This window comes from Globicephala melas, chromosome 2, assembly GCF_963455315.2.
Source record: "Globicephala melas chromosome 2, mGloMel1.2, whole genome shotgun sequence".
Taxonomy (NCBI): domain Eukaryota; kingdom Metazoa; phylum Chordata; class Mammalia; order Artiodactyla; family Delphinidae; genus Globicephala; species Globicephala melas.
In genome coordinates, this window is record NC_083315.2 from 93,173,443 (window position 1) to 93,185,999 (window position 12,557).

At 43.8% G+C, this 12,557-nt stretch overlaps 1 protein-coding gene across 3 annotated transcripts; it reads left to right on the forward strand.

The window, feature by feature from the left end:
* Positions 1-1,228: 1,228 nt before the first annotated feature.
* Positions 1,229-10,540, forward strand: CCDC32 (coiled-coil domain containing 32). Of its 3 annotated transcripts, none has more exons than XM_030843090.2 (4): positions 1,229-1,337; positions 3,158-3,413; positions 6,111-6,267; positions 9,559-10,540. In XM_030843090.2, the coding sequence occupies exons 2-4, from the start codon at positions 3,170-3,172 to the stop codon at positions 9,695-9,697; spliced, it is 540 nt and encodes a 179-aa protein (XP_030698950.1). In that variant the 5' UTR covers positions 1,229-1,337; positions 3,158-3,169; the 3' UTR covers positions 9,698-10,540. The 3 variants fall into 3 exon arrangements, with proteins under 3 accessions (XP_030698950.1, XP_030698952.1, XP_030698951.1); XM_030843092.2 differs by having other exon boundaries at positions 1,268-1,337; positions 3,163-3,413; XM_030843091.3 differs by lacking the exon at positions 1,229-1,337 and adding an exon at positions 1,373-1,501.
* The last annotated feature ends 2,017 nt before the right edge of the window (positions 10,541-12,557 follow it).

Genomic DNA, 12,557 nt, shown 5'->3' on the forward strand with positions numbered 1-12,557 from the left:
TGAGCAGGAAATTAGAGAAAACTTCATAAGTGAGTTGAAAGGCCATGGAGCAGCTCAATGAAGCACCCATAAATCTATGACAGTGATCCTTTCTATGAATCAGATGCTACCAGATTCGTGTCACCAGGTCGGGTGGCAGTTGGAGGACTCTATGGATCCGCCCATCCTCATATATTCCCTGTGAATAAGCACTGCCAAAATCTTGCCTATTATTTGCTCCTTTGTTTTCTAACCTTCTTGCTTTCCACTTCCTTCTGTTTGCATATTCTAAGAATGGTTATAAATGTAACAGAGTACCTTGTAGTTCCCTTTCACATGGTGGTAGTTATTACCACCATAGCCACATTGATTGGCTTTGGACACATCTAGAGATTATACCCTCAGCCAAGCTACTTCTACAGATGGTTGGCTGATGTCTTTCTTCACATGTGTCTTTTGGGAGACAGTAACCTGCCCTGGAAATTGGGGATCAGGTTGGGAGGGTTGCATCTCAACGAACGGATAACCCCTGAAGGATATCAAAGGTCATCTCCTTTAAAAAAAAAAAAAAGTTTCTGACACACATTTCCCATGACCACTCTCTCCTTTATGTACTCTGGCCACACTTCCGTCATATCCTCTATAACTCTTTGATGTTATTTGTCAACTTGTCTGTCTCCATGGCGCTTCCTCCTAAGCTTTAAGGCTGGGACACATACCAAGTCTTACCTGTCTTGAATTCCCGCTTAACACAATGCCTCGAAGACAGCATGAGCCTGATGTCTATTGACTAAATGAATGTGGGAAAGCTACATAACTTGGTGAACGGGACCTGGATCTCCTGTGAGAGTAAGGAAAGTAATCGCTTCCAACCCCATTCGAGGAGCAGAAGTCCTCTAATTTGCGTATCGAAGGGCTGAAATTTTCGGGGACAAACAGCAGCCCAGAGAACGGCCGAGGAGATTAACTTGCTCAGGTAACCAAGAAAAGTCAAGGCCTTGGAAACTGGGCTTCCCTATCTGAGCAGGAACCACGTGGAAAGGGCCGTCCGCGCGCCTGTAACGCACTTGATATGAGCCGAATCTACCTGGCCCTTGGGAAGACTGGGGCCCAGGGCGTGTTCTCCACCGTTTCCAGGCAACAACAGTCCCGCCCATCGTTTCCTAGCCCTCTGCTTCTCGCTTCCTTACCCTGCTGAGCTCCACTCGACCAATTGACGCACAGAACATGGCCAGTTTGGGAGGTGGTTGGAGGACTCCAGGGATCCGTCACCTAGAAACTCCGCCTCCCTATTTCTCCCAGGCTGCCAGCGACTGAACTGAGCTGAGCGTTTGCGGGCTGCGGGGCCGGCGGTTGCGGTAGGTGGAGAGGCGCGGGGGTGCCCAGCGTTTTGTATCCCCGGCTCCGGCCGCATTCCGAGATACCACAGAGGTGCCTCGGGGCCTCAGTCGTCCCTCCTGGCCAGTCCTTGAGGCCTGAGCGACTGAGGCCCGAGATCTGGACATCAGGGTTTTCCGCGCTGGTATGGACTTCCTGCGGGGGACCGGGGGACCAGGGGACCAGGGCTCTGATGCTAGCAAAGTTTTGGTGTGGGTGGGTTCAAACGACTTCGGTATAGGGGTGGAGCCTCATTGTGACCCTTGGCATCAGTTCATACAGGGACTCCGTCACATATCTGGCCCTTTTACTTCCGGGCCATTGCGCTGGCTGGGCGCTCTCTCCTGGAATTATTCAGACCTTTTCCCAGACAGCCTTCCTAATCTCAAAGGTCCCTCCTGTAAGAAGGTGTCAATTCATCCTATTAGATTAGATAGTTACGAAAGCCCCCGGGCTTTGTGGGTAGCCCTTCCCATTTAGCTCTGCTCAGGCTACTTTCAGTATAGAGTCCCAAACAGGCAGAGTGATAATGGGTAAAAACATGGCTTTTGGAGCGTCACAGGTCTGGTTTCCAATCAGGGATTCACTCTGTATCAGTAATGTGCCTTTGACAAGTTACCCTCATGATCCTCAGTTTTTTCATCTGTAAAATGATGACAATGTCTGTCTTTCCATTTTTCTATTAAAATAAGAACACGAGCCGTATAGCCCAGCGTCACCATGTAATGAGCACATGAGTCTTGCATATGACAGTACTCTCCGACAGTTTTCACCAAGCAGCATTTTTATTATCCTGGTGTACTGTATATGGAACTGTGCAGGGCCTTTAGTCTGTATCCTATTGAAAACAGAATTTAATTGGCTGAGGACAGAGTGGTTGCATTTTGGAGATATTTGGAGAAAAGTGCAGAATGGTTGTCCTCACTGGAAATGTCCTAGAAATTCCTCTGTGTGTGTGTGTGCGTATATGTGTTAAAACATCCATAACATAAATTTTACCATTTTAACCATTTATAGATGTACTGTTAAGTGGCATTCACATTATTGTACAACCATTCCGACCATCTATTTCTAGAACTTCCCAAACTGAAACTCTGTACCCATTAAACAGTAACTCCCATTACCATCCCCGCCTCCAACCACCATTCTATTTTCTGTCTCTATGAGTTTGACTGCATAGACCTCATATAAGTGGAATCATTCAATATTTGTCCTTTTGTGTCTGGCTTATAGAAATTCCATTTTAAGGGACTTCCCTCGTGGCACTGAGGTTAAGAATCTGCCTGCCAATGCAGGGGACACAGGTTCGAGCCCAGGTCCAGGAAGATCCCACATGCTGCGGAGCAACTAAGCCTGTGCGCCACAAATACTGAGCCTGTGCTCTAGAGCCCACCAGCCACAACTACTGAGCCCACGTGTCACAACCACTGAAGCCCACGTGCCCAGAGCCCGTGCTCCACAAGAGAAGCGACTGCAATGAGAAGCCCGCGCACTGCAACGAAGCATAGCCCCCACTTGGCGCAACTAGAGAAAGCCCACGTGCAGCAACGAAGACCCAACACAGCCAAAAATTAATTAATTAATAAAAAAAGAAATTCCATTTTAAAAGACAAACTTCATTATGAAAACAACCTGAGTGCAGAGCCAGAAGAGGAACCTAATTACCCTTTTGTCATCTATTTCTCTATAACATAGGAATGTAATAGAAGACATTTTAAATTTTGTTAAGAGAAACTTGATAAAAGGCTATTACCTTCCTTCCTAAGTCAGTCCTTATTCACTTGAGCTTCTGTTTTTTCAGCTCAGATTCCAAATGAAAATGTTTGAGAATGTTGACTCTACAACTACAAGACCTGGCCCGGATCTTTGGGCTGAAATCTGTTCCTGTCTGCCACATCCTGACCAAGAGGATAGTGCCAGCAATGCTTTCTCAGACTCCTTTATGGATTCTTACCCTGCAGGCACAGGCCAGAGGGAGGCCCCAGACTTTGCTGTGCAGCCAACTGTAAAGCCTTGGGCTCCCCTACAGGATTCAGAAGTGTATTTAGCATCTCTAGGTAAGTTAGATGGCTTTTTTTTTTTTTTTAATCAGAAGCTGGTGGTTTTAAGGAAGCATGTTGAAGTTCTGTTACATCAAACCTGGTTTTCTGTTCTCTGTTTTTTTGTTTGTTTTTTTGTCCTTACCACATGTATCTGTCAGATGTAATTCTAGGGGGGGTGTTTCAGGTTGGTTGTTGGGAAGGAGCCCCCTTTTCCTTGTACATCCCTTAACAGTCTTTGTCATCTCCTGCCTCTGACTGTTTCATCTCAATTCTGCTTTATTTATTGGCATTCTGTAGGACACTCTTGTTCACTCTTGGTGGCCCATGTATTCAGATAACCCCAAAGTGTCATACCTTATGCATCCTGAAAGAAGAAGGTCATGGTCCCAGAGCTACATGTGGATTTATGATGCTACAATTTGAGAAATAGATTTAATAGATTGATGGTTGGGATGGGAGTATATTGACATAAAATTCATTCTGCCTCTTGTTAGCCATTTTAGTTTTTAAATATTTCCTGAACACATCTTCACTGCCCTGTCCTGTGGCCTTCCTTAAGTATTTAGAGAGACTCCTAACACAGGAAAGAGATTCAGATTGTCCCGTGCTAGGGGAAAGACAAATATCAGTCTTGGGCAGTGATTGCCAATCTTCAGAATTGAGTTAACCTTTATTATTAGACATCCATGAGATGCATCAATATGTCACAAAACCAAACTTGAGAATAATTATTTGAGGAAGGAAAGGCAATTCAGGAAGAAGAAGCATTTGAGGAAGGACAGAAAGAAGAGTCAGAATAGAGTTTACATGATTGCTAAGAAATTTCTTGGAAAAATAGAAGGAATTTGGTTAATGATGTACTGGAGGAAAAAAATATGAGAAAAACACAGGTGGAATGATGGCTAATGAGAAAGCTGAGGGTGTAATATGAAATTTGTTGGGAAGCCACCAGAGATAGTATAGTAATACTTGCAGCAATGACCGAGGAGGTTACCAATTCTGTTGTAGTCAGAATATCTGTTTAATGATGATAGGAGAAGAAGCCACAGTCTTAGGAAGCTGAAGAACCAGATCCTTCGTCTTGTTGGTGCTCTGTGCCCAGGGCATATAAGAAACTTTCATGGATTCAGTGATGTTTTTGATTGGTGAAGACTGGTTCAGAAAGTTAAAACTCCACGGATCTTTTCTAAACTCAGTAAAGATGATGATTAAAATGTCCTCCCCTGAAGAAAATAAGAGCGATTCCTGTTGCCTTTGGCAGAGTCTGGAAGATAATGGGAAGCGGGTTTGGAGGATGCAAGGCACCTATTTCTGCCTGATCACATCTGATCAGGGACTCAGCACCCTCAGAAAGGGGAAGACCTTTTCCAGCCCAAAAGACTACCTCCCACCTTGACAATCAAGGCCTGACAACATAAAGATTGTTTTTATTGCCAAATAAACTTATATCAGAGAATCCACTAAGAGCAACAATTAAAAACTTTTAGCCAGTTCAACCTGAGATATACATAATCCTTTACCCATCCTCCAGGAGAAAAAAACTTCTCAAATATTTAACATTTATCAACTGTAGTTTTTTTTTTTTTTTTTCCATGGGTGAGCTTTTGGTGGTAACTTGTAGCAACAAAAGGTGTTTGTTTTGATCAGTGGGTTCCAGCTGATGCGGCTTGTTTAGAAATGAAAACAAGATTGCAAATCATAAAGTTTCTATTGGTGGGCTTGATGTCCACCCCTCCCCTCCAAAAAGTCATCATTTACCTATTTATTATAGTTAGAGGCAAGACTAAATTAAGGCAGAAGGCAAATGGTGATACCCTTACTTGTATTCTTTTAAAGGGGCTGTCTGTTCATCAGTTATACTTAAAATGCAAAGAAGAGTAACTAAACATGTATCACCAGGAAGCCATAATGGATCACTCTCACAGGGATTACAAGATGTTTGTTTTTGTTAGGCTCCAACATCCAGGCCACAAGCAGAACAACCTTCAAAAAAAACATTGGGAGATTCCTTTTCTTTAATCAAGAACTTAATCACACATAGAGATCTTAAAGGTCTCTTATTATTGAGTTCTCATCAAGTCAATTTTTGTGTCTAATAAACCAACGAATCTCTCTTCATTTTATCTAATTCTTTCTCATGAGGTTTGGAAACCACTTTATGACACTGTAACAAAAAAAGCCATTTACTCCTCCGAGAGACTATTTTCAGGAGTTGAAAAAAGAAAATAGTATACACATGTCAAGCCAGGGAAAACAAGCATTTCTTAGAGAGATACCTGCTGGGCTTCTGTGATTTCAAAGAAACCGTGCCATCAATTTATTTATGAGAACCTATAAACTCCTTTTCTGGGGTTAAACAATTTAACAGTTATTTGGTACAATGCAGAGAGAAGGCATTGGGATGGAAAAAGAAAAATGTAGGTTTGTCCTCCTTAAAAAAATGAGCTCTTTTTCAGGGAGTGTGCTTGTACTCATCAGTGAGAGAATTTTTAAGTTGACATTTTGCATTTTTGCTTTGTTTTGTTTTGTCTGGCCGCACTGTGTGGCATGCGGAATCCTGGTTCCCCAACCAGGGATTGAACCCGTGCCCCCTGCAGTGGAAGTGCAGAGTCTCAACCACTGGACCTCGAGGGAAGTCTGGCATTTTGCATTTTAGATTAGTTTTGTTTCATACTCACTTTCCTTGTTAAGTTCAACTTCCTCTCTCTTTAGAGAAGAAACTGAGAAGAATCAAAGGTTTACATCAGGAAGTGACTTCCAAGGACATGCTTCGTACCCTGGCCCAAGCAAAGAAGGAATGCTGGGATCGGTTCCTCCAGGAGAAGTTAGCATCAGAATTCTTTGTGGATGGACTTGATTCTGATGAGAGGTAATTGATTCTCAGTCCAGCTCCAGGTGACGGTCTATTTCACTGAAAGCATTTCTCTTCCTCTAAAGAAGTCAGGGAGAGCGACATCTGAGTCCAGATATAAGTTGATATCAACATCAGCTTTTCTGAGCTAAAATCATCCTTTGTAAGGTTGCTTTATTTGCTTAGTCCAGTGGCAGATTTTTGGGAATGAGTTTTTTTTTTTTTTTTTGCGGTACGCGGGCCTCTCTCTGTTGTGGCCTCTCCCGTTGCGGAGCATAGGCTCCGGATGCGCAGGCTCAGTGGCCATGGCTCATGGGCCCAGCCGCTCTGCGGCATGTGGGATCCTCCCAGACCGGGGCACGAACCCGTGTCCCCTGTATCGGCAGGCGGACTCTCAACCACTGCGCCACCAGGGAAGCCCGGGGAATGAGTATTTTTGCCAAAAAGCAAATTCCGCACCTACATCTTTTTTTTTTTTTGGCTGCGTTGGGTCTTCATTGCTGCGTGCAGGCTTTATCTAGTTGTGGCGAGCAGGGGCTACTCCTTGTTGCCGTGCGTGGACTCTCATGGCGGTGGCTTCTCGTTGCAGAGCACAGGCTCTAGGTGCGCAGGCTTCAGTAGTTGTGGCACACGGGCTCAGTAGTTGTGGCTCGCATGCTCTAGAGCGCAGGCTCAGTAGTTGTGGCTCATGGGCTTAGTTGCTCCGCGGCATGTGGGATCTCCCCAGACCAGGGCTCGAACCCGTATCCCCTGCGTTGGCAGGCGGATTCTTAACCACTGTGCCACCAGGGAAGCCCCCCCCCACCTACATCTTGATCACAGGTTGAGCAGAGTTGAGAATAAGCTATTGTCTTCATTTTTAAGTACACACTGTGCTTGAGAAAGTAGTAATCAATCAACAACTGGAACCAAGTCTTCTTACCTATCAATCTCCACTGCCTTACAGAGTTTGTCATATTTCTGTCAAATTTGAGTAGACACTCAAATTTGTGTAGACCAGATGAATGAATTTCTTAAGCATCTACTATGAAGGCACTGTGCTTGATGTCATAGGCATGGAGGGGAGATGTAAAGACGTTTTAGAGCCTTTTTTTGGTCCTCAGAACTAGGTGGGGAGAGCTGACAAATATATATGTAGACATACCTAACAAAACGAGGCAGCATAAGAAAAGAGCCAGATGAGTGGAAGTGACAATGTGCTTTAGGAGTTGAAAGACCATTGAGCTCCCTCTGGGGTCTGGTTTTATACCAAAGGAGAACAGTATCTGCAGATGGGCTGGATGCAGAAAGGAGGAGAGGGCATTCTGCCACAAAAAGCAGGATGGTGCTTGACACCGGGGATAGGAGCTCTGCCACTTACTGGTTGTATGTTTCTGGGTGAGTAACCTGTGTGTGCCTCAGCTTCCTGCTCTGTAAAGCAGGAGTAGTACCTCTTACCTTATAGGGTTGTTATGAGCATTAAATGAGTTACTATGTATAAAGCACTTAGAACAGTGCCTGGCACAGGGTCAGTACTGTGTGTTAGCTCTTCTTAATATTATTCTTCCTAACAGAATTTTAAACTTCAGTAAGAAATTATTCAAAATGAAAATCAGTGAGGGAAATAAAAACCTGAATTTTAACACAAGGTCTTAGGGGAATATGACTTAACCTAAGTTTACATCATAGCATTAACACTGATTTTGAGAGTCCCATGGTATCAGATGAAGATACTGCTGCTGAAATCATGGACAGTATGTGAATAGAACTTCATGGTTACATTTTATTTTTTAATTTGCAAAGTATTTTCACTTACATTATCTCAAATATTGCATCAGCGTGCCCCCAGATCCTTCAGAAATCAGTGTGGCATCTAAGGTCAGGTCAGCTTCCCTCTGAGGGTTCAGAAAATAATATACATTTTACTCTTTTCTTTTCCCAATTGAGCCTTAAACTGCCCCGAACACAAAAGATGAAGATGCACAGATTTCTGAGCCACTAATAATTTGGTATTATATTCTCTCCTCTTCAATATTTCCTTCCTCTCCAGTTCTGAGAAGAAAAGACAACTTTCTCCTGCATAATTCTCAAATAGTAATTCTTCTCAGAAATTAGATCAGCACCAAGACTCAAGCTTATGTTTCTGTGTATTTATTAATACCTAAAATAATGTGGGTTTCCCTTCCTTATAGAAATAATTGAAACAATTTTTGAAAAGTATGGTAGATGAAGATTAAATGCCCACATAGCACCTTAGTCCCCTGAGCTATGGGCACCTGTTGAGCTGTGGGCACCTGTCGCCCTGAGCCTACATCTGTGGGAATGCTTCTTTCTATCAGTGTTCAGAACAAGCGCCAGGAAACAGTAGACGTGCAGTTGGTTTCAAACTTCAAAGTTTATGTTTTAAACACAGTCCATTTTGTAGTGGAATTGTGTGGTTCTTCACGTATGTGAAGGCCAGATGTGTGACCCTCCTTATGGCATGCTTTTGGCAAGGGAGCAATGGGCTGGGAAATCCTACTGTCCACAACATGATTCCCTCATTTTAGGTGTCTAAAATCTGCTGGTTATGGCCTTATTTCTTGGCTTACGATTTTTTGCTATTGAAGAGCACAGAATGAGGTTTATATTATTCCTAGTCATTTGCAATTTACCGTGAATGTCTAATAGCTTTAGGGTGGAGATATCCTGGGTACTCAAGGAAGGTGGGAGGGGGACACTTCCCCCTCCCCACAGATCCAAACAAAAAAGAGCCCCCTGGCATAGTGGCATTCCTTTGTGGGGGACATTGCTACTCAGATGTTTCCGTCTTGGCATCTTGCTGTAGAAAGAACTAAACAAACAGAAACACACGAAAAATCGTGTTTAGTACAACTAAGTGCTGTAAGTATAATTAAGCCTCAGACTACCTCAGGTATAAGAGATTTCAAGATGCTCAGGTTTCTGCCTCACTAATAATTTGGTATTTATTTGAATGTTTCCTCCCCTTGACGATTTCTCTTCTCTCCAGTTTTGAGGAAAAAAAGACAGGACTGAGGCATAAGCTCTTTAGCTGTTCTCATCAAGCCTTCAGAGACTCTGCATTCATTTGAAGGCGGCCTGGTGCTGCTTGTCGCCCAAGTGCCCACTAGGGGGTAAATTATGCCACGGAGCTGCCAGGATGCACAGCTGTCAGAGGAGTATCTGTGCTCCCCACCTTAGCAGTGAAAAACAATTATAGGAAGAAATTGGTGGTGGGCGGGAAGGCAGTCTTTGAGTAACTGAGATAATCATTGAGTAATTAACCAGTGAGGTCTGATGCAGCCACCCTTCTCTCCTGCTCTTTCCTAGCACCTTGGAACATTTCAAGAGGTGGCTCCAGCCAGATAAAGTAGCCATCAGTACGGAGGAGGTCCAGTATCTGATTCCTCCAGAGTCGCAGGTTGAGAAGCCAGCGCCCGGGGACGAGCCAGCAGCAGTGGAACAATAAATTACACACACACACGCCCAGCAGCTGTCTTGGTTCCAGAGGGAACAGCAGAGAGCTCGGCAGCGGCAGCAGCAAGGAGAAATCTAGGGAGGGAAAAAGCCCAGCCTTCCATTCCACCAAGCAAGCAGCTGCGGGCCCCTGAGGACTTGCTGGGGGCTGGCACGTGTGACTGTCTTGGGTAAAGTGACTGACCCAGTGGGTGCTGGATCAAAATACCGCCTTCCTCTCTGTCTCACAGCTTGTCTGAGCTCTGTTGCTGCAGGTGAGAAGTCTGCTAAGAACCTAGTGAAGGACCAAGTGTGAAAGTATTTGGAGAAACTGATACCCTTGTGTATAATGGATAAGTTAAGTGAGCCATATTTTTTCTCGCCTCTTCTGGATGGTCCCACCTGTGTTCCACGCGTTCCCTTGGTAAATGGTCAGGGATGCGTGGCACCGAAGAGAGTGAAGTCTGCTTCCTTGAATCCAAGACCCATCTGAGGCTTCTCTAACAAGTCCATAATAAATATAGGGACTTTAGGAAAAAGAGGCTGGGCTTTTCCTTCGTCTGATTTGTTTCTTGTGGGGAAAATGAACGAAAGAAGTGTGAAAATATAGGTGTTTCTGTGTATACATGTATATTTTTTATTTCATGCATGGTTTCTCCCCTGACTTCCTCTGGCACTTAAAAAGAGCCAGGTTCCAAATTAGACTTGTGTTTATGATATTGGTATTTGAAACCACTCCTGAATAATTCCACGCCTACTCCTTGCGGCAGCTTTCCTGGCTAAGCCTATGCTTCCTACCTTGTTTATGGTGTTCTTGTTCAGTTGGTATTGTCCACATAAAACTTTTCTCATCAGACTAGCTGTGTGTGGTGCTATTAACCTGATTCCTCTCAGAGAGACACTCCTAGGCAGTCAGGAGGTAAACACAAATGCATGTCAACGCAGGAGAGCTGGTAACTTTTGCCAGATTCCTGTTTTTAACGTGTGCCCTCTGACAAGCCAAACCTCGGTGCCCTGAGGGTAGGATTCTGAGGTCATGGCTCCAGTGGAGCCTCTTTCTGGGTAATAGGTTCCAAATCCCTAATGATGAGCAGGTGGCCATAAAAACCTTCAGAGAACATTTGCTCATTTCTAAATCAAGTAGATTGAGAAATTTTGCCTTGTCCAAAAGGATGGGAACCAACCAGGTGATTCTATATACTTGCTTAATTATATGAATATTTTTGTCGTAATTTCCAGATGGGTTTTCCTATTTGTTTTGCCATTGACTACTGGTGTTAGCTTTATTCTTACTGCTTTTTATTAGTAGGATGCCTTTGACAGAGAGAGTGACCCTCTGTTCCCCAGACACTTTGAGCAAGCCAGACACTGACAGTCATCCAGCCCTGGACTAAGCTTGCAAGGGATTCTGCCTGGGGTTCAGGTGCCAAACCTCACTCTTCCTACAGAACCATCTGATGGCTTTCAGATGGATGGATAGGCTTAGAAAGGAAAAAAAAAACACCTAAGATTTTCCTTCTCCCTGCATGATAAACAAAATTATTCTTCCTCAGTAACAACAATTTAAGAAAAAAAGCAGTAAGGTCTGAAAATACTCTCCCAAAGAGCAGCTGATCATGGGTGGTTAGAGAATGTTTCTGTACCAGAAAACAGCGTTTCTGTCATTCAGGCAGGATTCCAACTTTGCCTTTTCCCTACCTCCCATTTTCGACCTAAGAAACAGAAATCTTAATATGAAAAGGTGGGGAGTTGATTCAGAGGAACTGAAAAGGAATTCTAGGACTGAAAGATGTTTAGCCCAGAGTGAAAACCCGGGGTGGGGCGGGGGTGGGGGGGAAGGCCCCAGATCTCTGCTGCCTTCTCACTTCACTCCTCTACAGAGACAGGCTTCCACAGAAGGGAGTCTAATGGGCTGTAACTATGGTTTCTTTTTTTTTTTAACATCTTTATTGGGGTATAATTGCTTTACAATGGTGTGTTAGTTTCTGCTTTATAACAAAGTGAATCAGTTATACATATACATATGTTCCCATATCTCTTCCCTCTTGCGTCTCCCTCCCTCCCACCCTCCCTATCCCACCCCTCCAGGCGGTCACAAAGCACTGAGCTGATCTCCCTGTGCTATGCGGCTGCTTCCCACTAGCTATCTGCCTTACGTTTGGTAGTGTATATATGTCCATGCCTCTCTCTTGCTTTGTCACAGCTCACCCTTCCCCCTCCCCATATCCTGAAGTCCGTTCTCTAGTAGGTCTGTATCTTTATTCCTGTCTTACCCCTATGTAATGAGGTGGATAGACCTAGAGTCTGTCATACAGAGTGAAGTAAGTCAGAAGGAGAAAGACAAATACCGTGTGCTAACACATATATATGGAATTTAAGAACTGTGGTTTCTTAATTGGTTTAGAGGTGACAACTTAAGTGATGGCTCTAAAAAAAGGTGAAACTCTATTTACCAAAAACAAATTTGATATTAGTTCCCAAAGCTAACTTTTTAATATAAATTTAACTTAGGCGATTGATGTAGTACTAAATTTGAAACCAAGAGTCTTGGGTGCTATCTTTATCTGTGCTGTGGCTTACTGTGGGATCATAAATAAGTCAAATGACCTCTTTGTATTCCAGTTCCCTTTCAGAAATTGGACTAACCGTAGGAAAAATTGTATTGGCCAAAAATGCTGATCTGTTTCCTTTGATCCTGGAAACTCCCAAGGCGCTCCAGTTAAGACTTCCTCAAATCAGTAAACTTTATGAGCTGAGAGAGTCTTTCTTAGCACCCCTAACTTTCTTCCTTCCTCACGTCCTTAATGAAACAGACAGAAAGTTAGAGCACATGGAGCAATATTTACTGCTAAACCTTAGAGCCAGAGAAGGGC